Source organism: Vulpes lagopus, chromosome 12, assembly GCF_018345385.1.
Source record: "Vulpes lagopus strain Blue_001 chromosome 12, ASM1834538v1, whole genome shotgun sequence".
NCBI lineage: Eukaryota > Metazoa > Chordata > Mammalia > Carnivora > Canidae > Vulpes > Vulpes lagopus.
The window spans coordinates 7,367,100-7,394,875 of NC_054835.1; the positions used below are offsets into that span (position 1 = coordinate 7,367,100).

At 41.2% G+C, this 27,776-nt stretch overlaps 1 protein-coding gene across 1 annotated transcript in view; it reads right to left on the reverse strand.

Moving 5' to 3' along the window:
- Window positions 1–27,776, reverse strand: part of FNBP1 (formin binding protein 1) — a 143,631-nt gene that overhangs the window by 54,156 nt on the left and 61,699 nt on the right. The window contains exons 3-6 of the mRNA XM_041723795.1: window positions 23,511–23,567; window positions 22,662–22,809; window positions 3,175–3,237; window positions 2,650–2,754 (exon numbers count right to left, since the gene is read on the reverse strand). Of these exons, the coding sequence (XP_041579729.1) occupies window positions 2,650–2,754; window positions 3,175–3,237; window positions 22,662–22,809; window positions 23,511–23,567 (373 nt within the window). The remainder of the gene's footprint in view (window positions 1–2,649; window positions 2,755–3,174; window positions 3,238–22,661; window positions 22,810–23,510; window positions 23,568–27,776) is intronic.

Below are 27,776 nucleotides of genomic sequence, written 5' to 3' on the forward strand. Positions count from 1 at the left end.
GGATCGAGACCCGCGTCGGGCTCCCGGCATGGAGCCTGCTTCTCCCTGCTGTGTCTCTGCCTCTCTCTCTCTGTGTCTATCATGAATAAGTAAATAAATAAATCTTAAAAAAAAAAAAAAAAAGAAAGAAATAGGGGCAGCCCGGGTGGCTCAGCAGTTTAGCGCCACCTTCAGCCCAGGACATGATCCTGGAGACCCGGGATCGAGTCCCACGACGGGCTGCCTGCATGGAGCCTGCTTCTCCCTCTGCCTGTGTCTCTGCCTGTCTCTCTCTCTGTGTCTCTCATGAATGAATAAATAAAATCTTTAAAAAAAGAAAAATAAAGATGAGAAATAAAACTGTCATTATTTGCTGGTGATAGGACTGTCCCTACAAAAACAAAAACAACCAAAGTGGAGATAAAAAGAGTTTAGCAAGGCATCTGCTTCCAACATTAATGTATAAAAGTCACATGCTCTATACTCCATGTGAATTAAGTAAAAAAACATAATAATGAATGAAAAAAATCAAGTCCGAAAAAAATAAATGAAAGTATGAATTTGTTTACATAATGGAAGAAATTATAAATATGCTCTTTGGAAATACATATGCCTGTGGTAAAGTTGGGACAAACAGCACGGAGGCGATTAACACCAAATTAAAGATAAAATACACCTGTAGGGTGGGGGATCAGGAACAGGAAGTTAGGGACAGACTTCAAAGGCATCAATAAGATTTTCTTTCTTTTTTTTTTTTTTTTTAAGATTTTCTTTCTTAAGCTGGCTTCTAGATTAAAAGTGTTCTTTTGGTTCTTATTCTTTACACTGTACTTATACTTTTTTTTTTTTAAAGAAAAGTCTCTGAAAGGTAAAATAACTTTTATTAACAATAGTTGGATGTTTTATATTTTTCCCCCTTTAGCTGTTTGCAGTTTCAGGTCTTTCTTTCTTTCTTTCTTTTCTTTCTTTCTTTCTTTCTTTCTTTCTTTCTTTCTTTCTTTCTTTCTTTTTCTTTCTTTCTTTCTTTCTTTCTTTCTTTCTTTCTTTCTTTTTTTCTTTCTTTCTTTTCTTTCTTTCTTTTCTTTCTTTCTTTTTTTTTTTTTTTTTAGATTTTATTTAGTCTCCAGGTCTCCAGGATCACACCCTGGGCTGAAGGCAGCACTAAACCGCTGAGCCACCGGGCTACCCTCAGGTATTTCTATAATAAGCATGGATAGGTTTTATGTTAAGAAAAGGCCATGAAAGTAATTTCTTTTTTTTTTTTTTTTAAGATTTTATGTATTTATTCATGAGAGACATAGAGAGGCAGAGATACAGGCAGAGGGAGAAGCAGGTTCCCTGTGGGGAGCCCGATGTGGGACTTGGTCCCAGGACCCTGAGATCATGACCTGAGCTAAAGGCAATTGCTCAACCACCAAGCCACCCAGGTGCTCCTAAAAAATAATTTCAAAAAAAAAAAAATCTTTAAATGAATACAAATCACTGTGATCTTACCTTTAGGATAATAAAATATTTGATAAAGGATGCATACCTTTGCTAGGTATGTTATACATATACTGACATACCTCATCTAGCCCCGAACAATTTTTTGATAAACTCTGGATCAACGTATTTTATGAGTCACATTTTAAATCCTTTGGGGACTGGGCGATTTCATAGGAATTTATAACAAATTGATGGTAACTTATGGTAACTTTATCAGCACATTAATATATCTTTTGGTAAAGTATCCCCACTCAAGCTCAAATAGAGACACCAACGATGTGTATTTTAATATATTAGATAATTCTCAAAAAAAAAAAAAAAGATAATTCTCAAGGAAGGTGTGCTAATATAAACGTAGGCTTTAAGCAAGGAATTGGCAGACTTGGACAAATAACTAAACAATCTATACTGTTTTTTAACTAAACTCATCTCTCATGAATCTGGCAAAAGTGAAAGAAATCTATGAAAACTGTTGGGCTTCTCCCCACGTAAAGCATGATGCTGCAAGATGCCAAAACAGCCCCGGGGGAAGCCATGGGATGAATACAGTCTTTTAACAGCCTAATGTTGTTTACACTGTATTGATGACTTTTAGAAAAAGAAAATTCAGCTTCTAGGGAAAAACACATATGAAACCACAAGAAGGTACAGTACTCGCTTTATCATATTCCTAACTGCAACGCAAGTCCATTTGGAGAAAAGCCCCTGATGGGACACAACCTGCCAACAACCTGAGTGTATCAACTGCAAGTCAGGCTGGCCTGCGAGTCCCTTTATCTCCCTAGCGGAAGCATTATAAGCAAGCCGAGCTCTTCCAGATGGTGTTGAGCTGGTCTGCTCTGGCTATTAAAGGGGTTGACTTTTTTCTTTGAAAAGCCATTAAGGGAAAGCCACAGCCTCCGGAAGCTCCCCCACCCCACCCCAGCCACTCCTGGGCTAAGCCTCTGTGTTATCATCCTGGGACTATGCAGGTCAACAAACTACCCCAATCATTAACACTGGAGACTCCCCAGAAGTCAGCTTCTGGTCCCCACGACAAGTGACACAAAATGTTAACAGCTGATCCTAGGTTCAGTGGGCTTTTGGAGTGACATCAGCAAGGAGAGCCAGGGGACAGGCAGTCTGGAGGAGGTGCGTCAGGCACGCAGAAAGGAAGTGAAAGAGGAGCTCTCACTTTCACCTCACCTTTTCAACATCTGCTTTGGTTACATTGATGTCAGCGTCCATCTTCTCAAAGTACTGCTGTGCCCTGTCCGCCTCTTTGCAGTCACGTTCAAATCGTCTTTTACTCTGAAAGTAGAGGCAAGTGGTGGCAGGAGAGCAGTTGTTAATGAAACCTCAAGATTCCTATGAGAAGGTATAATTTTATCTAAATCCCCCGAAGAGCTTTCTCCTCTGAGCTGATTTGTTACATGTCCTATTTTCAAAGAGTTATTCTAAAATCTGCATTTATTTCCACCCAAACTGTCTAACCTTTGTTCTTTCCACATGGTTTATTAGAAAATCACTCTGCTTGAGCTCTTTGGGCTCAACATTTTAGCCTCGATGATGGTGTCTAGAAACAAGTTTGATTCAAATTAGAAAAATCTCTAAAGGCATCTCTTTGGCCTTATTTTTTACGCTGTTTTTGTCTTACACTGGCTGATCAATTCAAGCCCACATTCAAAATAGAAAGTCTACAGACATTTCTTGAGTTGTTTGTTCACTTACTGATTCAAGTTGCTTCCAGCAGATCTCTATGTGCTGTTGTGCTTTCCGCCCATCATGAAAGTACTGGAAGCAGAAAACACAGTAATTAGCACCCCCTTTTTCTCATATTCACACGTGAGAAGAAAATTCATCCACTTAAATTATATTTAATTTTTTTTTAAAGTAGGCTCTACACCCAGCGTGGGGCTTGAACTCATGACTCTGAGATCAAGAGTCACGTGCTGTACCGACTGAACCACTTAGGTGCCCCTCAATCACATTTAAATACTGATTCTCTAGCACATGCACCCCAAAGAAACATAAGAGTTAAAAAAATAAAGAGGAAGTGAAAATGCAAATGGTCACGGAGTTCCCTTTAAGACTTCAGATATGATAATATTGAATTCTAAGACTTACAGACACCACTTGTAAAAATGACAGGAATGTTTGCTAAGACAGCAATCACTTAGATCTTTATTTTTAATTGCTTTGAGAAGGAATTCATATACCACACGATTCACCCATTTAAACTCTACAATTCCATGCTCTTTGGTTTAGTCACAGAATGATGCAATGATGACCACAATTTGAGAACATTTTTTTCCTCCCAAAAAGAGAGCTTGTATCTCTTAGCTGTGGTCCCCACCTGCATCCTCAGCCCTAGGCAAACACCGCTCCACTTTCTGTTTCTATAAATTTGCCTGTTCTGGATTATTTCCTATGAATGGAATCACACAATATGAGGTCTTTTGAGACTGGCATAATGTTTCCATTAGTACATAATGTCCACTTAGCAGCAGTGTCTTCAAGGTTCATCCATGTTGTCACGTGTATCAGTACTTTATTTCTTTTTACTGCCAAGTGGCACTCCTTTGTATGGATATATACACATTTTATCCATTCACAGCCCATGAACATTAGGGCTTTCCCAGTTTGGGGCTATTATAAATAATGCTGATGCAAATATTTTTGTAAAACTTTTGTGTGGATGGATGTTTCCATTACTTAGACCTTTTTAGATTTTAAAATAAATTCACTCCTCCTGCTATCTGTGAAGTCTCTGAGGCAGATAAGTCTCTGAGGCCTTGTGTTGACTAAGTAAGGATCCTAGAGTGCTAGACCAGGGTGAGCCTCAAGAATATTAGGAAAGGGGGTCAGAGGGGAAAGAACCAGACTGTATAGAGTCTTGTAGACTTTTCATCTGAATGAGCTGGGAGCCATGGTTCACTCTGAGTATAGACGTATATACTCATAGTATAGGCCATGTTATGAAGGAAGGTTCTAGGTAGGAGGCTTTCTCCAACCCTAGAGGCAGGAGACTTGGACCACAGGGTAGCAGTGCAGGTGGTGAGCAGGGGTCAGAATCTAGGTGTCCTTTGTTCAGGAAAACCCCAGGATCAGATGTGGGCAGACACTGAGCTCTGAGGTTGCTGGTCAGAGCTTTAGGAGAGAGGCAGGCCTGAGGGAATTGGACACAGCTTTAGATGTGTTAGGCTGACATTCTAAGAGACCCCCAAGTGGAGGCCTAACAGGTAGCTGGATGGCCAAGGGCGAGCTCAGACAGTGGTCAACGCTAACACACGATCAGTGTGGGCGTCATCAGCAGCAGGGGGGTGGTTAGAGCCACAGCCTCGATGAGATCACCAAAAGAACGACCAGTTGAGAACACGTGGAAATATTAAGAAAACGGTGTTCTTTCCATCCAGTGGCCTACAATCCCCAGTGTTTCTTAAATCCTGCCATATCCTATATCTGTGACATCACCAACTTTCTCAATGTGGTAAGGATTTCCCAAATCCATTCTCTGCCCTGTTCCGTGTCCCCAGAGGCAGGCCTGCATGGATCACACACAAGCTCCCTTGCCCTCCAGTCCTGTCAGATTTGCCTCAGAGGCTTGGGCACATCAGAGGGCATGAATTATTTATATATCTATATCTATATCTGTATCTATATCTATATCTGCAGCTTCCTCTTGCTAAGATGCTCTAGGTTGGCTGGGTCCTCAACTCAAGGCCACAGCTCCAGCCAAGCACTCCCACCTGCCTCTGAAGTGCCTGCAATGCTCCCTTTCCCCCGTAAGACCCAGGGGCCATGGCAGCTCCCCACCCTGACTAGTTCCAGGGTTCTGCACCCTACTGCTTCTCCTAAACCCCCTCCACAGCAAGGTGAATGCTCCTTTTACTAGACAACCTCTCTTCGATGACGGGGCTTGGATGTGCTGTCTGTGTTCAGAGGGACAAGGCAGGCCTCCGTGGTGGGATGTGCCATGGCCAGGAGGCAGGTGGAAAACATGACCCATGGAACAGGTCTCCTCAGCACAGCCTCAGACCTCTCTGTCCCCACAAGCCAGAACCCAAGTCACCAAGGAGGGCTGGGGACTGGGGAGGACAGGAAGGAGGAGACCAAATCAGATTTTGTCTTTTTAAGAACAGTGCTCTTGTATAAGGGATTGTTTTCTTGTCTCTCTTTTGAGACCACTTTTCACTGTTTTAAGCTCCTTTTTACGGCAAGTTTTATCCATCCAGCAATTTTTTTTTCTTTTTTCTTTTTTTGGTCTCTATGAATCTAAGAGAAACCCCTGGGGGCTTCATTCCTCAAGTTTCGTAACAGACACAGGGATGAAACCAGAGATTGAGTCTAAGGTTAGAAATAAACAAGCGAAACAGGATGAAGGCCACGGATGTAAGAAGTAGAGCTGAGGGCAGAGCTCGGAAAATCTTGAACTTTGGAGGAAATACAAAATGCAGGCGAGTTTTCTGAAAGCCACATAGATCACTTGAACACTGAATGGAGGGCAGGACTGAGGGAGGCCCTGGCGGCGGTGCGGGGAGACACAGACAGGAAGGCAGAGAAACCCGCTGAGCGGTGCCCTCTCCCTCTCAGGGAGGTCCCAGGGGCTCTGGGAGTCCCGCCTGGTCAGAACCATGATGTTCTTGAATTGTCAAGGGGACGATCCCTTATTTTGCAAGCAGGATCAGTGTGTTCTGCGATTTGTGGAAAAGATCTCCCCATTCTCCCCCCAATTTTATTTTGAGATTTAGACAGACCCAAAGCAAAGGGGAAAAAAACCCCTTAGGGCCAAATCAGAGCTACACTCTAGGTTCATGCTATTGAAATTAATGTTTTCACAAAATGTGAGACTGGTCCTGGATAGAGAGGAAACGCACACACAAGAACATGCAGATAGTGAGTGACATGCACTGCCAGGAAAGGTTGACTAGGCTTTATCATCAAAGAAATCTTCTCTGAAGACAATAGAGATTTCCCCTCCCTTCCTAAAAGATCACATTCTGGGAACATGAGGGCTGATTTTAATTGAAAACCCACATCTTAAATTATCTTGCTACTCTTGCACTTAATATTAAAAATAAATATGAATTTATTTTTCAAGCACAGGTGTGGAGCTTGACTTGACTGACGAGCTTTCTCCCACAAAGGACTGCACAGTTCTTTTTTTTTTTTTTTTTTTTTAAGATTTTATTCATTCATTCACAGAGAGAGAGAGAGAGGCAGAGACACAGGCAGAGGGAGAAGCAGGCTCCACGCAGGGAGCCTGATGTGGGACTTGATCCCGGGTCTCCAGGATCACACCCCGGGCTGCAGGCGGAGCCAAACCACTGCGCCACTGGGGCTGCCCTGCACAGTTCTATCCAACTAAAATAATCGTCTGAGAACTACACTTGAGATCCTAATGTCTCCTGTGATGTAAGGAAAAATCAAGGTGTCAGTCACTTTCCTTCATATGTATCTCTCATAGTATGTGTTCCTCTAAAGTTCATTTGGCTACAACACACCCAAATATACGTGGTGCTGCCCAATTCCTTAGGAAATCAGAAGGTGGAACCGAAGCCCTCCTGACCATCCTGGGCATCCAGCGACCTAGGCAGCAGTCATCTGTGTCCTCCTTCAATCGGAAAAGCTAGTTAACAGTTACAAAAATAAACAAACAAACCAGCTTGCCAGATGTGTTTGTTACTTATTAACAAACAATGGCAAAGCATTTCTTCACTGGACAGTGAGCAAGTGTGTCTCCAAAAAGTGTGCCTCCGAGCTCTAAATAAAGAGGAATTGTTCTCTAGAAAAAGATAATAAGTCTTTTGGTGCCACAAAGTGAAGTCATCACGGCGCTTTTCTCCTATCAGCAGAGACGGGAAATGCCATCTCTAGAGACCCAGAGAAATGCTCCTGTCTTTCTCTTGCAAGCAAGATGTTTCATTTCTCTTCAGATGTAATAACAGACTTGTGAAAATGCCTGATGGTATCTCAGCTGACAGCTAAACCTACTTTCCTTTCAACTTTTTGGTTGAACCTCAAAACTATACAGGTAAAACCTATACAAATAATAAAAGCATCCTTCCAATTTTTTGATAGGATTCTCCCAGCGACCAGGGGCAGCTGAGATAAGAATCACAGGGAACCTAAAATAAGCAAGCACTAACTTAAAGAAAAACTACAATGACAAAGCTTCCAAGAAGGTTTTACTGCACTGCAAGAGATTATACTTAGGCTGTGAAGATGGTTATTATTCACACTCCACAATTAGGTACAACAGCTGCTTGCTTTTACTCTATTTATATATAATTGACCATTAATTTTTAAAACTCCATAAAAAAGCAAAATATGGCATTGATGTGAGAACAGCCACTTCCAAAAACAAAGTGGAAAAAAAAAGAGAATAAACACTCAATTGAGGACAGTCAACCATCTGGAATTTTAAATAAGACTCAGATTCCACAGATGAAAACAAAGGAACACAAGACTTGAAAAGGGCAAAGAAAAAAGAAGCTTGCAGAAAATATGTCTGTGACAAATATTATAATTTCTTCAAAATCCACAGTGTGGTGGGTCTGAACACTAGCAGCTTCTAAGTCTGACTCCGGATTAATTAATGCAACTCTGCATCTCTGTGGCAGAGGCATGGATTGGGACCCTGGAGGAAACTCAAACATTGTCAGCCCTGCTTCAGGGAGGACTTCACTCCCTCACTCCAATCCCAAACCATAAACCTTGAAGTGTGATGGTAGTCAAATTCTGATTTACCCAGTATGGTCAAATGATTAAATCAATATGATTTATTCAGGAAGGTCCATTTTCTCCAATCCATTTATAACACAAATACCTTTTCAGTGAACTTATTTCAAGTTCCTAACATGCCTACTTCCCAGTGTCATGCTTAGTTAACCACTCATCCCCCACCGACCATCTGGGCACCGGGCAGGGGACCCCATGCACGGTCCAGCAGCCAGTGCCAACTTGCCTTTACTCTGTCTCCCAGTGTGCCTTCTCCCCACTGCTCCTGTCATTCTCATGCTGGCTTTTGCTACCCAGACCGCTCTACACTTCACAATTTACCTGGAATCCAGGAGGCTTTTGTCCCTTCTTCAGAGTAATCCCTTCTTTCATATTCCTTAAAATTCTCATTGTTTTGAAGAATCTTAATGAGCTTTTTTTTTTTTTTTTTTTTTAAAGTAAGCTGGATGCCCAATGCTGGGGGGCAGGGGAAGGAGCTTGAACTCATAACCCAGAGATCAACAGTCACATGCTCTATGGACTGAGCTAGCCAGGCATCTCCTGAATGACTCTTAGGATGAAAGAATCTTAAAATGATCAATATCAAACAGTGAATGAATCATGTCCTTCACTTGACCCCTTCTGCTACTTCCAAACCCAGACAAGGAGAATCACCATCAGTAAGTTTCAGACACAGTGCCAGGTTGACCAAGGGTGAGACTTTAGGGGTGGTAATCCTTCCCTCCACACACATGCTGAAAGCTCTTACAACCAAATTCAGTCATTCATTCTACGCATATTAACTGCATGTCCCCACGTGCAGTTTGCTGCTCATGCCAGGTGGTGTCCTTTTAAAACCTATTGGACAAAAAAAAAAAAAAAACCTATTGGACAGAGTGGTAAGAGAAAGAGGGCAAGGGGATGGGGGTGGGAGGGTGGGGGGATGAGGGTTGGGTGCAGCGGCATTTTAGATAGATCTGGACAATGTAGGCATGAACTTGAAAGGTCGGGGGAAGGAAACATCCTTTTGAGCAGCTGGAACAGCAGCGGAGATGTCCTGAAGCAGGAAAGGGCTTGGTGTGTTCATACAGTGGCTAATGCCAGTGTGATCAGACCGAGATGAGAGAGAAGGTAGAAGCAGGCAAGGGCTGGACCACAGACGGCTTCCTAGGCCACGTGAGCGTGAGGGAAAGCTACCAAAAGGCTGAAGAAAGGAAGGGAGGAGGTGGTCTGATGTGCCTTATCACAGGGTTGCGTGGGCTGCCATGTGGAGAATGTACCGAACGAACAGGGCAGGCACAGCAGAGGGACCAGGGAGGAAGCTGCTCCACTTGCTCCTAGGACAGCTGGTGGCACAGGTAGTGATGGGGAGCTGCGCCTTAGACCATGGGGTGAGCCTGGGAGCAGAGGGATGAATTAGGAGGTCAGGGTCAGTCCTCCAGGGGAGATGATGAGGACCAGACGAGGGGTGAGAAGCGTTTGGATTCAGAACATTTACTGAAGGTAGAACCGACAGGATGATATCATACAGAAGATGGGATGTGAAGGAAAAAGAAGCCCTGAGTGCCCTATGGTTTTGGCCAGAGCATCTAGGTTAAAAACGACTGCCATTTACTGATCAGAGGAAATGCAGATTGGAGTGGGGTGTGATAAAGGAGTTTGAGGGACCCAAAGTTTCTTTTTGGGTAGGATAAAGAGACCACTGCATCTCACAGCTCTAGGGCATCATTCCAACTACTGCTGGGCTCCAGGGCCCCCGCTGACAATGGTGAGCTGGGGTGTCCTGGGATGGAGTCCTGCACTGGGCTCCCCGCAGGAAGCCTGATTCTCCCTCTGCCTATGTTTCTGCTTTTCTCTCTGTGTTTCTCATGAATAAATAAATAAGCTCTTAAAAAAAAATAGGTTCTAAACATAGTAGGGTCAGTCCATGCTATAAAGCTTCTTTATGGGAAATTAAGCTCCTCCCTAAGTTCCTAAATAGGACCTACCCAATACCTAACTTGGAGTCGACTGTTCTTTTAGCATCAATTTTTAAACATCCCTGAAACCTCAGGGAAAAAATATAACTGGTCAATTCCAAGTAATGTGAGGTCTTGTAAGCACTCTCTGAGTTTATAAAAATTTTAGTGAGTCACTGAAGGTATTGTATAATTGTTTCCTCTAGAACTTTTCAGAAACCACTGCCAAAAAAGCGATTCTGCTCCTGGCCAATATTTTGTAATGAACCATAATTTCCACCTGCTGGGAGAAGTTTATTTGGAGGTTCCAGTAAATGTTGGCCGGAGCCTCCTGACTCCCCTTCTGGAGCTACAAATCTCCATAAATCCCTCTTATGCAGTTAGTGGTGATCACAGTGGATAGCCCCTGAGACAGACTCAAAGTCTGGAACTGAACCAAACAACCTCTCTGAAATTCTCTAATAATCTGATTCAACGTGCAAAAATTGACAAGAGTGTATTTACCATAGTTCTTATGGAAGAACATATCTGATAGCAACTCTGAACTATCCAGATCTCAGATCTGCTAATTCACATCCACGTTGATCATTTCAGTGACTTGGGAATCTCATCTCTACTTGACCAAAGTTTAATTAAGAACCATAAGTCATGTAGGCTTTGACTTTATACTCTCTGGGAATTTAGCTTGGAGGAATGATCCCCACCCACACACTCAAAATAGCTATTAAGGCAACAAGTTCTCTGTAGTATTGTTCATATAACTAAAAGTAAGTAAATAGAAACTGGGAATAGCCTATAGATCAAATATTAAAGAATTAGTTAAGTGAACGATAATAGCATTAGAATAATGCATTGCCACTAAAATTCCAATTATTAAAACTACATGTTTCATGCAGAAAAATGAAAACTGCTTATGATATTAAATTGGGAATAAAGAAAAATATAAATTATATCTACATATGGCTAAAATGCTTAAGTGTTATATACATGTAATATATTTATATAGAGATATTGCATATACACATCTATACCAGTCTCTATACATATCAATAGATCTTTGTCTATAAGGGACATCTAGAAGGTAACTTGGAAAAATGAGTATTTTGTTTCATAAAAATTTTAAGTTTTTGTTCTTTCACCCAGAGTTTTGGTAACATTCTTTAAAAATATTGGTAACTAGGGCAGCCCCGGTGGCGCAGTGATTTAGCACCGCCTACAGCCTGGGGTGTGATCCTGGGGTCCTGGGATCGAGTCCCAGGTCCGGCTTCTGCATGGAGCCTGCTTCTCCCTCCGCCTGTGTCTCTGCCCCCCCCCCCCCACTCTGTCTATCATAAATAAATAAATAAAAATCTTAAAAAAAAAAAGCAAATAAAAAAATAAAAATATTGGTAACTAATAAATGAATCATAGGATCCTCCGCCTTCAAAAAAGGGGGGAGAGTACATAAAAGGAATAGAAGTTCTTTTTTTTTTTTTTTTTTTTTTTTAAGTAGGCTCCATGCTGGGCATGCAGCTCAGTGTGGGGCTTGAACTCACAACCCTGAGATCAAGACCTGAGCTGAGATCAAGAGTTAGATGTTTAACCAACTGAGCCACTCAGGAGCCCCAAGAAATAGAAGTTCTTTTTGCATGTGGTCAGCTAAAAGAGATGAATATCATATTCACCGTAAATCTATCAAAATCTAGGAAAATCAGGCAAGTATAAAATTTCTAGAATTTACACATTAAAACTACTCATGTTGCCTTATAAGGAATGTTGATTTCCCAGTAATTTCTACAGAACACCAGTAAGTCCTAGACATTGTCACATAGTACAGATTTATTGATAATTTACATTTGCAGACAAAAAACTGAATACAAAGCAAAGGAACTGTCACTGTGTACTTTGATTTATCTTCACCTCAAAGACTGGCCACTGAGTCTATTAACTTCAAAGAGAATGTAAGCATCTCGCCAAAAATATAGTTTCTGCAGTGGAGCCCGTTAGGTGAAGAAATTAAGAGCTTCCTCATTGTGGGCTCCCAGGACTACTCACACTTCCCGATGGGAATTGTCACTGGCTCAGACATCAGGCAGGAAAGAACCTAAACTTCTTGCAGACAGCAAGTCAAGGTTTCCTTTTAAAGAAGTTACTTTTGAAAAATCAATGAATTTTCATAAAAGTGAGCCTACAGATTTGTGTCTTGGGACAAACACTGGTTAATCATAATACTATGTGACAGAGCTACATGTAATGTGGGAACAAAGTCAACGTGGACATTGCTCCCTAAAACCCATCTTTTCTCCAAAGAACATAAACAACAAGTATTATCCTATTTTACAACGAGAGATTTTTAAGATTTAAAGGACAAACAGCTGGCTCAGTATCATAAAATGGCCCCCAAGATGAGAAGAATGTCTATCTCTCCCTCTACTTCCTTCCTTCTTTTCAAATCCAGAGGGAAGGAAACGTCTTCTGCAGAATGAGCTATTTATTTTTTGCCATGCAGACCCTTATTAGAGATTCATCTATTTAAACATAGCAAAATCTAGAGGAGAAATAATTTCACAGCAGTATTCCAAACTGAACTTGGAAATACTCTATACAGTAATGAGATCCAGCAGTAATCCTGTAAATTCAAAATCATCCCTGTAGGCAGATAGGATTTCGCTGCTATATCAAATGGCCCAAAACATATTATACTAATGGTTAAGACTGGTACTTAAGCAAGACATTATTTCTGGTCAGCTATGAGAAATACTAGCTAGACCTAAAATGGTGAAAGCAGCTTGTTTCAATGCCATCCACCAATTTAACATTTTTAGAAAGGTCTCTTTAAATGCACTGGGCCATATTATTATGATATATGGTCACTGGGAAGCCTGTGTACAGTCCTGCTTTCTGTAACAAACCCTGATCAGAACGCTCTGGGGTAGGGGTGCCTGGGTTGTTCAGTCGGTGAAGCATCTGCCTTCAGCTCAGGTCATGATCCCAGGGTCCTGGGATAGAGCCCCACATTGGGCTCCCTGCTCAGAGAGGATCCTGCTTCTCCCTCTCCCTCTGCTTGCTGTTCCCCCTGCTTGTACTCATTCTCTCTCTCCCTCAAATAAATAAGATCTAAAAAAAAAAAAAAAAAAAAAGCTCTGGGACAGAAAGGAAATTTTGTACAGAGAAACAGAATGATCATGATAAGAGCTACCGAGGATGCATGCCTATGTATCAATACACCCAAATGCGATGCTCCTACGTGGCCTGCAACCTGGTAAGGTGGTTGTGATCAGCTCTCACTACAGACTCAGAACTCCGGGTTCAGAGAGCCTTTGTAACCTTGTCTGATGTTTCACAGCTGGTTGGCTACCAGAATCCCGAGCCCATTTGTTGACTGGAATGCCTGTGTCTTTTCCTCTCTTGGCCTGACAGCCATAAAGGGAGCCGTGAACACACTACTGGTTTGGGTTCTCCCTCTTCTAGAGAAGATCTGAACCATGCTATCAGCCCTTCCTGGCAGCACGGCAAAAAAGCCAACTAGATATGACACCAGAAGACCTGGATTTGAGTTCCAACTCTGTTGTGGCACTTCTGCTAGTCACTAAATGTCACCAGAAAGTGGAAAAGATCCCATTCTACTGTGTTTTCAAGAGTCATCTTTTTGAAAATAAGATCACTTTCTAATAAGAGTCAGGCAAGTCAAAAGGGAAAGCTCTAAAGGAGAAATATTGATTATTTCTATGAGGTTTGACCTCAAGGAGCACTTTATCTACAGCTAACTGCCCGTGAAGATGTTCACACTGTATAACCTGGCATCCTTGGATGTAGGTTAAAGAACATAACTCAGTGGAAACAAAAACATGCATGCGAACATGCATGGGCTTAGAGAGACACCCAGATGCACCACCCTGTACGGGACTGAATCCCAGCCTTGCCACCTCCAGCCTCCTGGTCTGGGGTAGAGTGTGTAATGTCCCAAGGGGTGCTATGAGGATGAAATAAAAGCCTAATAGATATTGGTGATTATAATCCATAAAAATGAAGACTTGAGGACAAGCAATTAAATAGCCAATATTATCAGAATAATTTTTAAAATCACAGCAAAGCAACATATAACATAATGCCACATTATGCAGTCATTCAAAATAATGGTAACTATTACACAGAAGAAAAGCAAAAATGTTCATGATGCATTGTATTAAAACAACAGGGATATGCATTTGCCTATTGATTCTTTCTAGAATTTTAAAAGATTTCGAATTCCCTAAAATGTCAATTTAATGTAATGACAAAACATTTCAAGAGAGCATGGTCTTTGCAGTTCTTCCTAGCAGAACATCTGACTCAGAGATGTGTGCTTGTAATTCTCCCTAAAAATAAAAGGAACACTACGTATTGCAAGATATTATTTAATGTGTATCTGTATCACCTATAATTTACTCTATAAATTACTATAATTTCTGATTAAATAAAGGGAACAGAATTCAAACTACAAATATGTATGAAAAACATATGATTAGCAGTGAGTGAATAAAAACAAAAGGACCAAATCACAACACAAAAAAGAAATAACAAGGATCCTCAGCTAGTGACACAAAGTCTAACTAAGAATTAAGTTGAGTCTAAGACTGCTTCTCTCTACTTCCTAAATCTTTCTCCCACCCTGGGAGTATTTCTCAGGAGCCTGCTTCGTCCCAGCCTGGCACTCATCCAGGTGCTCAGGATAGGAGAGTAGCCCAGAAAATTCTTGCCCTCGTGGAGCTTACATTCTAGAGTGAGATGAAAGAAAACAAACAAACACATAAAATGTTAGATGCTGGGTAAGCACTATGGGAAAACAGTAGAGCAGGGAAGGTGGTGGAAACAAGGAGAAGAAGGAGAGGTGGGGCTTTGTAATTTTTTTTAAAAAGCTTTATTTGGGGATCCCTGGGTGGCTCAGAGGTTTAGAGTCTGCCTTCGGCCCGGGGCATGATCCTGGAGTCCTGGGATTGAGTCCCATGTCAGGCTCCCTGCATAAAGCCTGCTTCTCCCTCTGCCTGTATCTCTGCCTCTTTCTCTGTGTCTCTTGTGAATAAATGAATAAAATCTTTAAAAAAAAATTTTTATTTGTTTATTCATGAGAGACATAGGCAGAGGGAGAAGCAAACTCCCTCCTGGGAGCCTGATGCAGGACTCAATTCCAGGACCCCAGGATCATGACCTGAACCAAAGGCAGACACTCAACCACTGAGCCACCCAGGTGCCCTGGGACTTTGTAATTTTAAATAGGTGGACAAGACAGACCTCCAGGAGATGATATTCCCAAGAAAGAAGTCAGCAAGTGAGCTCTGCAGAAATCTGGAGGGAAAGCTTTCCAAGGAGAGAAAAGCTGGTGCAAAGGCCCTGAGGCAGGATCACACAGGGCAAGGATGAGGAGCAGCAAGGGGGCCATACTGTTGGAGGAAGAGAGATTCAAAAAAGTAACAGGAAGCCAGGTTATGTGGGTTCATATCTCATGATTCACTCCAGAAACAGAATTTATACTCTGCATTAAGGTAATTGCAGAGAGTTCTTGTTTAGGGTGGTGGCTAAATTTCTAAGCTGTATGGGTAGATGCAGGTCAGTCAAGAGAAACAAAGCATTGAACAAAGAAACAAACAGGGAAAAGGTATAAACTTTGCAAGGTTGAGGGAAGTTCAAGAACCCAGGGAAGCAGTCCAACATCATGTTCGGATTTATTGTATTTGCTTCATGATTACATTAGGCATTTGTGGTTCATTCTGAACCTTAGTATTCTGTTTCACTGCTTCCTTTCCATCACAGGAAAAAAAAAAGATCTTCTTTAATGAATGGCCTGGAAGATGCTGTCATCTAACTTGGGGCTCTGGGGCAGGGTTTCTCAATCTGGGCACTACGGACATTATGGGCCAGATAGTTCTTTGTTGATGAGGCTGGCCTGCTCACTGTAGGACGTTTAACAGCATCTCTGGGTTCTACGCATCAGATGCCGATGGCAGCCTTCCCATCCCCATCTAATCCCCCAGACAACCAAAACTATCTCCAGATACTGGCAAATGTTGCTGAGGTGGTAAGAAAAATTGTGCCCTGTTGAGATCACTGCTCTAATGTGAATAGATAAAAACTTCATCTCAGTTTATGAATTGTGTTTTATTTATATATATATTTTCCAGACGAATGGGTGATCTTAAGGCACAGATCTGTTATTAACTATTAAACATACCCAAAGCCATGTGCTACCTACTTACAGCTTAGATAGAAGTAAACCCTTCAGATGTTCCAAATACTTTCCTGTCTCAGGGCCTTTGCACTGGCTGCTCCCTCTATTGCTTGTCCCAGGCCACTCCTATTCATCCTTGTTAAAACATTAGGTGGTAAGGGCCTTGGCAAGCTGCTCCTGGATTCTGAGCAGGAGCATGTTAGGTATTCCTATCATCTGCTCCCATAGCACCTGTACTCATACTTGTAGCAACTATCACAGTTGCAATTAGGTAAATATTTTGGTCATTATTATTTAATATCTCTCCCCATTTCAGCAGGAACCACATCTTCCCTGTTGGCTCCTCCATCTCCAGCAGACTAAAAGAATTACAGTGGACTCAAATTTAAATGAAAAACGTATTATCACTGGCCAGCTTTACTACTTTATTACTAACAAATTATGACGTACCGAATAATTGATCAGAGAACAATGATACAGACCACAGCTTAAAAATAAATCTTTTAGGGCAAAACCTTGACTATGAATATACTTTGTGTGAGCATACATTTTTCTCCTTTGTTAACAATAAAAGCTATGAAAAGATTATAGTGAAGGTAGGAGGAACACAAATGGTCCTCTTCCTTAGAGGATGAAGGAGCCAAAGAACAGAGTAGATGTACCTGGGATCATCTTTCTGGGTTTTTGAACATTTTATAAGGATTTATTTTAATACTATGTATTCCACACCGCATATATAATCTTATATTGCTTACTCTTTTTATGACTCTTTTTATGTCCTCAAATATAATTAAATTCCTCAAAGGGATTAGCATCCTGGCAGTCTCCAGATAAGTTTCAGTGGCTGAGGGACCCTTATAAAGACCTAGAAACACCTTCTAAGAACAGAGTCCATAACTTTTACACGATTCAGTTCAAGTTCAAGACCTACCACCTTATATGACTGTATTTAATTTGAAAGCTTCTAGGGATATTCCCGTTACCCCTAGTCCATCGCTTATGAAGAAAAAACATATTTTTCTTACCGATTTCCTCTCCTGCTTCAGTTCCTGGACGTAGCGGGCTAACTCCACAGTGATGTTTGAGGTCATGTTCTCAGAGATAACTTCATGCTGCCCAGCATAATCGTTCATTTCGTTCAGGGTGGAAAGGAAGGCTTTGCACGCCGTATACCTATGGAAGTGAACACATGCCACTCTTTTCAAACAATACCCCGTCCCTTCTAACACTGTATGTGCTGATGAAATATTAATTAAAATCAGGTTAATGTGCATTGACCTCCCATAGGATCCTGACAGTTCATTACTCATGAGTGTTCTCATTGAAATGGCTCAGAATTAATTACAACTGAAACACTTTGCATTTTGTGACACTGAATCACTCTACATAACCAGTACTTGCCTTTGTTAATACTTGGTCCAAATATGACCCCCAAATACCTTTACCTGCTATAGGTACTAATGCAACGGATATTTAGATCTAAATTAGAGACATAATACATTATAAGGGCTGTGCACGGTAAGGGGCCTTAATTTCTAAATGAACAGGACATATTTCTCAATGAAAGAGACTCTTGATATTATAAAAGCAAATCAACACTGTGGAATGCATAATCCACACTTCCTGTATTTGCTTAGATTATATTCTAAGCTTTTCCCAATTACCTTAATTGAAACAATCTGGAATAGGTCTAGTGACTCAGCATAAGTTAGTTGAGTAGGGTTTTTATTGTTCTCACTGCCAATTTTAAAACTAGCACAAATATAAGCGGGGAATGCAGCTTCTTTTTGCTGATTTCATTCATCCTTTCCTTCATCCTTATCACGATGGGTATAAAGATATCACCACATAATTATCAGCATTATTAAACAGACCTGTATTCTTCTTCCTCCTTTGAGTTCTTCTTAGGCTGGTATTTCTTTGCGAGGTTCCTAAAAGAAAAATGCAGACCTGTCACCTTCTATAGAAAGATGATTGAGAAATCAAAAAAGAAAGATGAAATCAGTGCTTTTGCTTATGAGAAAAAAAAAATCACAAAATATCCACAACTGAAATTCATTTATTTCCTTCCTTCCCACGCCCCCCTTTTTAAGTCATCTCTATGCCCAATGTGGGATTGGAACTCATGACTCCAAGACCAAGAGTTGCATGCTCTTCCGACTGAGCCAGCCAGGTGCCCTTGCTTCCTTCCATGTTTCTATATGAGTGATAAAGCTCAGGATATGAAGGATCACACAGCTTTGAATCTTTTGTCTCAAAGGTAGAGCACATTGAGAACAGAAAGGGCCGGGCAGCCCTGGTGGCCCAGCTGTTTGGTGCCATCTTTGGCCCCGGGCGTTATCCTGGAGACCCGAGATCAAGTCCCATGTCGGGTTCCCTGCATGGAGCCTCCTTCTCCCTCTGCCTGTGTCTCTGCCTCTCTGTGTGTGTCTCTCATGAATAAATAAGTAAAATCTTAAAAAAAAAAAAAAAAGAACAGTAAGGGCCACCAACTGGGTGTTAGCCTGGCTGTTAAAACCTGACTTTAATTGGAGAGTATAGACTATATGTATACATGCAGTGGTTTTCACCTGTAGCACTGAACTTTCCTACCAGGCCACTGTTCCCTCCTGATCATCTTCACGATGATCCAAGGAAAGCGTATGGACTATGTCAAAATGTTCGAATTAAAAATCCAAGTGCTGGGTGGCACTGAGTGGCACCTGAGTGGCACAGTTGGCTAATCATCCAACTCTTGGTTTCAGCTCAGGTCATGACCGGAGTCATGGATCTTTTTGAAAATAAGATCACTTTCTAATAAGAGTCAGGCAAGTCAAAAGGGAAAGCTCTAAAGGAGAAATATTGATTATTTCTATGAGGTTTGACCTCAAGGAGCACTTTATCTACAGCTAACTGCCCGTGAAGATGTTCACACTGTATAACCTGGCATCCTTGGATGTAGGTTAAAGAACATAACTCAGTGGAAACAAAAACATGCATGCGAACATGCATGGGCTTAGAGAGACACCCAGATGCACCACCCTGTACGGGACTGAATCCCAGCCTTGCCACCTCCAGCCTCCTGGTCTGGGGTAGAGTGTGTAATGTCCCAAGGGGTGCTATGAGGATGAAATAAAAGCCTAATAGATATTGGTGATTATAATCCATAAAAATGAAGACTTGAGGACAAGCAATTAAATAGCCAATATTATCAGAATAATTTTTAAAATCACAGCAAAGCAACATATAACATAATGCCACATTATGCAGTCATTCAAAATAATGGTAACTATTACACAGAAGAAAAGCAAAAATGTTCATGATGCATTGTATTAAAACAACAGGGATATGCATTTGCCTATTGATTCTTTCTAGAATTTTAAAAGGTTTCGAATTCCCTAAAATGTCAATTTAATGTAATGACAAAACATTTCAAGAGAGCATGGTCTTTGCAGTTCTTCCTAGCAGAACATCTGACTCAGAGATGTGTGCTTGTAATTCTCCCTAAAAATAAAGGGAACACTACGTATTGCAAGATATTATTTAATGTGTATCTGTATCACCTATAATTTACTCTATAAATTACTATAATTTCTGATTAAATAAAGGGAACAGAATTCAAACTACAAATATGTATGAAAAACATATGATTAGCAGTGAGTGAATAAAAACAAAAGGACCAAATCACAACACAAAAAAGAAATAACAAGGATCCTCAGCTAGTGACACAAAGTCTAACTAAGAATTAAGTTGAGTCTAAGACTGCTTCTCTCTACTTCCTAAATCTTTCTCCCACCCTGGGAGTATTTCTCAGGAGCCTGCTTCGTCCCAGCCTGGCACTCATCCAGGTGCTCAGGATAGGAGAGTAGCCCAGAAAATTCTTGCCCTCGTGGAGCTTACATTCTAGAGTGAGATGAAAGAAAACAAACAAACACATAAAATGTTAGATGCTGGGTAAGCACTATGGGAAAACAGTAGAGCAGGGAAGGTGGTGGAAACAAGGAGAAGAAGGAGAGGTGGGGCTTTGTAATTTTTTTTAAAAAGCTTTATTTGGGGATCCCTGGGTGGCTCAGAGGTTTAGAGTCTGCCTTCGGCCCAGGGGCATGATCCTGGAGTCCTGGGATTGAGTCCCATGTCAGGCTCCCTGCATAAAGCCTGCTTCTCCCTCTGCCTGTATCTCTGCCTCTTTCTCTGTGTCTCTTGTGAATAAATGAATAAAATCTTTAAAAAAAAATTTTTATTTGTTTATTCATGAGAGACATAGGCAGAGGGAGAAGCAAACTCCCTCCTGGGAGCCTGATGCAGGACTCAATTCCAGGACCCCAGGATCATGACCTGAACCAAAGGCAGACACTCAACCACTGAGCCACCCAGGTGCCCTGGGACTTTGTAATTTTAAATAGGTGGACAAGACAGACCTCCAGGAGATGATATTCCCAAGAAAGAAGTCAGCAAGTGAGCTCTGCAGAAATCTGGAGGGAAAGCTTTCCAAGGAGAGAAAAGCTGGTGCAAAGGCCCTGAGGCAGGATCACACAGGGCAAGGATGAGGAGCAGCAAGGGGGCCATACTGTTGGAGGAAGAGAGATTCAAAAAAGTAACAGGAAGCCAGGTTATGTGGGTTCATATCTCATGATTCACTCCAGAAACAGAATTTATACTCTGCATTAAGGTAATTGCAGAGAGTTCTTGTTTAGGGTGGTGGCTAAATTTCTAAGCTGTATGGGTAGATGCAGGTCAGTCAAGAGAAACAAAGCATTGAACAAAGAAACAAACAGGGAAAAGGTATAAACTTTGCAAGGTTGAGGGAAGTTCAAGAACCCAGGGAAGCAGTCCAACATCATGTTCGGATTTATTGTATTTGCTTCATGATTACATTAGGCATTTGTGGTTCATTCTGAACCTTAGTATTCTGTTTCACTGCTTCCTTTCCATCACAGGAAAAAAAAAAGATCTTCTTTAATGAATGGCCTGGAAGATGCTGTCATCTAACTTGGGGCTCTGGGGCAGGGTTTCTCAATCTGGGCACTACGGACATTATGGGCCAGATAGTTCTTTGTTGATGAGGCTGGCCTGCTCACTGTAGGACGTTTAACAGCATCTCTGGGTTCTACGCATCAGATGCCGATGGCAGCCTTCCCATCCCCATCTAATCCCCCAGACAACCAAAACTATCTCCAGATACTGGCAAATGTTGCTGAGGTGGTAAGAAAAATTGTGCCCTGTTGAGATCACTGCTCTAATGTGAATAGATAAAAACTTCATCTCAGTTTATGAATTGTGTTTTATTTATATATATATTTTCCAGACGAATGGGTGATCTTAAGGCACAGATCTGTTATTAACTATTAAACATACCCAAAGCCATGTGCTACCTACTTACAGCTTAGATAGAAGTAAACCCTTCAGATGTTCCAAATACTTTCCTGTCTCAGGGCCTTTGCACTGGCTGCTCCCTCTATTGCTTGTCCCAGGCCACTCCTATTCATCCTTGTTAAAACATTAGGTGGTAAGGGCCTTGGCAAGCTGCTCCTGGATTCTGAGCAGGAGCATGTTAGGTATTCCTATCATCTGCTCCCATAGCACCTGTACTCATACTTGTAGCAACTATCACAGTTGCAATTAGGTAAATATTTTGGTCATTATTATTTAATATCTCTCCCCATTTTAGCAGGAACCACATCTTCCCTGTTGGCTCCTCCATCTCCAGCAGACTAAAAGAATTACAGTGGACTCAAATTTAAATGAAAAACGTATTATCACTGGCCAGCTTTACTACTTTATTACTAACAAATTATGACGTACCGAATAATTGATCAGAGAACAATGATACAGACCACAGCTTAAAAATAAATCTTTTAGGGCAAAACCTTGACTATGAATATACTTTGTGTGAGCATACATTTTTCTCCTTTGTTAACAATAAAAGCTATGAAAAGATTATAGTGAAGGTAGGAGGAACACAAATGGTCCTCTTCCTTAGAGGATGAAGGAGCCAAAGAACAGAGTAGATGTACCTGGGATCATCTTTCTGGGTTTTTGAACATTTTATAAGGATTTATTTTAATACTATGTATTCCACACCGCATATATAATCTTATATTGCTTACTCTTTTTATGACTCTTTTTATGTCCTCAAATATAATTAAATTCCTCAAAGGGATTAGCATCCTGGCAGTCTCCAGATAAGTTTCAGTGGCTGAGGGACCCTTATAAAGACCTAGAAACACCTTCTAAGAACAGAGTCCATAACTTTTACACGATTCAGTTCAAGTTCAAGACCTACCACCTTATATGACTGTATTTAATTTGAAAGCTTCTAGGGATATTCCCGTTACCCCTGGTCCATCGCTTATGAAGAAAAAACATATTTTTCTTACCGATTTCCTCTCCTGCTTCAGTTCCTGGACGTAGCGGGCTAACTCCACAGTGATGTTTGAGGTCATGTTCTCAGAGATAACTTCATGCTGCCCAGCATAATCGTTCATTTCGTTCAGGGTGGAAAGGAAGGCTTTGCACGCCGTATACCTACGGAAGTGAACACATGCCACTCTTTTCAAACAATACCCCGTCCCTTCTAACACTGTATGTGCTGATGAAATATTAATTAAAATCAGGTTAATGTGCATTGACCTCCCATAGGATCCTGACAGTTCATTACTCATGAGTGTTCTCATTGAAATGGCTCAGAATTAATTACAACTGAAACACTTTGCATTTTGTGACACTGAATCACTCTACATAACCAGTACTTGCCTTTGTTAATACTTGGTCCAAATATGACCCCCAAATACCTTTACCTGCTATAGGTACTAATGCAACGGATATTTAGATCTAAATTAGAGACATAATACATTATAAGGGCTGTGCACGGTAAGGGGCCTTAATTTCTAAATGAACAGGACATATTTCTCAATGAAAGAGACTCTTGATATTATAAAAGCAAACCAACACTGTGGAATGCATAATCCACACTTCCTGTATTTGCTTAGATTATATTCTAAGCTTTTCCCAATTACCTTAATTGAAACAATCTGGAATAGGTCTAGTGACTCAGCATAAGTTAGTTGAGTAGGGTTTTTATTGTTCTCACTGCCAATTTTAAAACTAGCACAAATATAAGCGGGGAATGCAGCTTCTTTTTGCTGATTTCATTCATCCTTTCCTTCATCCTTATCACGATGGGTATAAAGATATCACCACATAATTATCAGCATTATTAAACAGACCTGTATTCTTCTTCCTCCTTTGAGTTCTTCTTAGGCTGGTATTTCTTTGCGAGGTTCCTAAAAGAAAAATGCAGACCTGTCACCTTCTATAGAAAGATGATTGAGAAATCAAAAAAGAAAGATGAAATCAGTGCTTTTGCTTATGAGAAAAAAAAAATCACAAAATATCCACAACTGAAATTCATTTATTTCCTTCCTTCCCACGCCCCCCTTTTTAAGTCATCTCTATGCCCAATGTGGGATTGGAACTCATGACTCCAAGACCAAGAGTTGCATGCTCTTCCGACTGAGCCAGCCAGGTGCCCTTGCTTCCTTCCATGTTTCTATATGAGTGATAAAGCTCAGGATATGAAGGATCACACAGCTTTGAATCTTTTGTCTCAAAGGTAGAGCACATTGAGAACAGAAAGGGCCGGGCAGCCCTGGTGGCCCAGCTGTTTGGTGCCATCTTTGGCCCCGGGCGTTATCCTGGAGACCCGAGATCAAGTCCCATGTCGGGTTCCCTGCATGGAGCCTCCTTCTCCCTCTGCCTGTGTCTCTGCCTCTCTGTGTGTGTCTCTCATGAATAAATAAGTAAAATCTTAAAAAAAAAAAAAAAGAACAGTAAGGGCCACCAACTGGGTGTTAGCCTGGCTGTTAAAACCTGACTTTAATTGGAGAGTATAGACTATATGTATACATGCAGTGGCTTTCACCTGTAGCACTGAACTTTCCTACCAGGCCACCGTTCCCTCCTGATCATCTTCACGATGATCCAAGGAAAGCGTATGGACTATGTCAAAATGTTCGAATTAAAAATCCAAGTGCTGGGTGGCACTGAGTGGCACCTGAGTGGCACAGTTGGCTAATCATCCAACTCTTGGTTTCAGCTCAGGTCATGACCCTGGAGTCATGGAATTGAGCTCTGTGTTAGGCTCCATCCTCAGTGGAGAGTCTGCTTGGGATTCTCTCTCTCTCTCTCTTCCCCTCTCTCTCTGCCCCTCCCATTCATGCTCTCTAAAATAAATAAATAAATCTTTTAAAAAAATCCAAATGCCAATGACATGTTGTCAAGGCTGTGTGGCTGCTCCCACAAAAGAGATAATGAAAAAGAAAGGAATTTGGGGGATGTTCGTGCTAAGACATTTAATTAGGAACTTTCAACCTGCCTAGCAGGTTTGCACTGAACACACTCAGATGAGCCAAAATCACTTACATTTCTCTTCCTAATCTCACCTCCGGGTCAAGAGTCCAGATAATCTCTATATTCAACATGCTTAAATTTACACAAAAACCAGGAGGTAAGGCTGAAAACACAAAACTCACTCACATGGGTTTCACTGGCTGATTTCTCATGGGACCTGACTTTAGTGGCTACACTTTATGGAAATAGTCAGAAGAGGCTGACTAATGGTCCACAGTCAGGGTCTTCACTTGACCGCATCTCAGTACTCACTTCCCTGTTTATCCCAGGTTTCTATTCCTCTTTTCTAGTAACTCCTTTCATTATTTCACATTCTTTCATTTCCCCTGAATCTACAGATTGACCTAGAAAAAAATACACCACCATAAATTTACAATTTTGATCATGGTACACTTTACAAAGTGGACATGATTTCATCTCTAACAGGTGCTACTAGGTGACATGAGGCAATGGACTTTAGTAAAAAGGACATTGCCCTAGGATGGCATGACTCCAGACAAACGACTGAGCAAGTCTGTGGGTCCAGCTCCTCATTTGTGCATTCAAGGGGGTTGGATGAAATGACCTCTGTTGCTCCTTCAAGTCTGGAAATTCTGGGAGAATATATAATACCCAACAGAATATCGATTGTTTCAACTTAAAGATATGAAGGATGCCTGGGTGGCGCATTCGGTAGAACCTGACTTTTGATTTCGAGGGTCATGAATTCAACCCTGACATTGGGCATAGAGCTTATTTAAAATAATAGTAAGAAAATAAAAGTAAATTGAAGACATAAGTATATAATTTCAAAATTATAATTAATTTTTAACTATTAGGGACACCTGAGTGGCTCAGCAGTTAAGTGTCTGCCTTCGGCTCAGGGCATGATCCTGGAGTACCAGAATCGAGTCCCACATCGGGCTTCCTGCATGGAGCCTGCTTCTCTACCTGTGTCTCTGCCTGTGTCTCTACCTCTCTCTCTCTCTGCTTCTCATGAATAAATTAAATAAAAGCTTTAAAAATAAATAAACCATGTCACATTTTCTCTGCTGATACTCTGGATGCATAGTACAGTTACCTAATAACCTAGGTCCAAAAAAATGTTGAAAAGCAGTTATTTCCTTAAAAATGTGGTTTAGGGGCCCCCGGCTGGCTCAGTTGGTGGAGTACACAGCTCTTGATCTCAGGATTGTGAGTTCAAGCCCCACACTGAGTATAAAGATTACTTAAAAATAAAATCTTTGAAAGAAAGAAAGATACTTGAAAAAAATAATGCAAGGAGAGAAATCATCTTTGTTGAAAGCAGAGTATAGCTCTTGAGTTAGTTTACCAATATCACTCCTTAAAAGGTAGACTTAATAAAAATAGCCAATCTTAGTTATGGGTGGCAGGGATGGAGGGGAACACATGGAAAGCAGATGTCTATATAACCAAAAGGTTTTTTCCACATATACATAGAGAGGCATATATGGGAGACTAGGGTATTAAAAACCCTAGTAGCTGCATGCGAGAATTTTTTTTTCTGTAGAGAGGAAGAGGGGGGGGAGGAAGGTGGGGGGAGGGACAGAGGGAGAGGGAAAGAGAATCTTAAGCAGGCTCCACACCCAGGGAAGACCTCAGTGTGGGACTTGATCTTATAACCCTGATATCATGACCTGAGGTGAAATCAAGAGTCAGATGCTTAGTCAACTTAACTACCCAGATGCCCCTGTATGTGAGATGTTTTTAATGCATGGTTTAAAATATTAATCATTTCTTCTGTTAACTATAAATTATAAATTGAAAATATCACTTCTAAATTCACATCTTATATAAAAATTCTTTTGAAACTTTAAAAAAATATATTTTATTTATTTATTTGAGGGATGGGGGGAGATAGTGAGAACGAGCAGAGGCAGGGGAGAGGGAAAACAGGCTTCCCACTGAGCAGGGGGCCCCATGAGGGGCTCGATCCCAGGACCCTGAGATCATTACCTGAGCCAAAGGCAGACATGTAACTGAATGAGCCACCGAGGTACCGCTGAAACTGCTATTTCAACGATTTATTTAAATTCACATTTTCTGGGGCACCTGGCTGGCTCAGTCAGAAGAGTGAGTGACTCTCGATCTTGGGATTGGGAGTTTGAGGCCCACGTGGGCTCGAGGGACTACTTAAATAAAACAAACCAAAAAAACCCACTTCATATTTTAAAAATGTATTAAAATTTAATAAATCCACATTTTCCTTTTAGCTTCTGGTCTTAAGCCTTCATAAAAATAATTTAAATTTTGGGGCAGCCCCAGTGGCGCAGAGGTTTGGTGCCGCCTGCAGCCTGGGGTGTGATCCTGGAGACTGGGGATCGAGTCCCACATCGGGCTCCCTGCATGGAGCCTGCTTCTCCCTCTGCCTGTGTCTCTGCCTGTCTCTCTCTCTCTCTCTGTGTGTGTCTCTCATGAATAAATAAATAAAATCTTAAAAAAAAAACAATTTAAATTTAATATCCAATTGAAGGAAATGTAGCTTGAATATATTCAGGTAAAACCAGCACTCTTTAAAAAAAAAAAGATTTTATTTATTCATTTGAGACAGAGAGAGAGAAAGAGAGAGAGAAAGCATGAGCAGGAGGGAGGGGCAAAGGGAGAAAGAGAAGTAGATTCCCTGCAGAGCAGGGAGTCAAACATGGGGCTCTATTCCAGGACCCAGAGATCATGACCTGAGCTGAAGGCAGGCAAGACACTTAACCATAAGAGCCACCCAAGTGCCCCCAAACCAGCACTCTTTATAGTTCCTTCTTACTAGTCCAATCCTAACCAGGATTAAGGACCACGGGTGATATTCTGTTGTGGGTGACAGCCTTTAAAGACCATCAAGTTGTGATGAATGAGTATCACTTTGACCATGTTAGCATATACAGCATTCAAAATGCTTCTTAAAAGCACCAATGAATAATTCACTCTATAAATGCCAGCAGAAAACTAAAAGCTTAAAAGGTCTGGAAGGGAAAATCAAGATATTTCTCTCAGGGACCACTAGAAAGAAAGATCAACTTTCATTTCCATTCTCTGGAAATGGGCTTTCTCACTCTATTTTGTATGAGGTTACTCAAAAAACAACAAGCAAG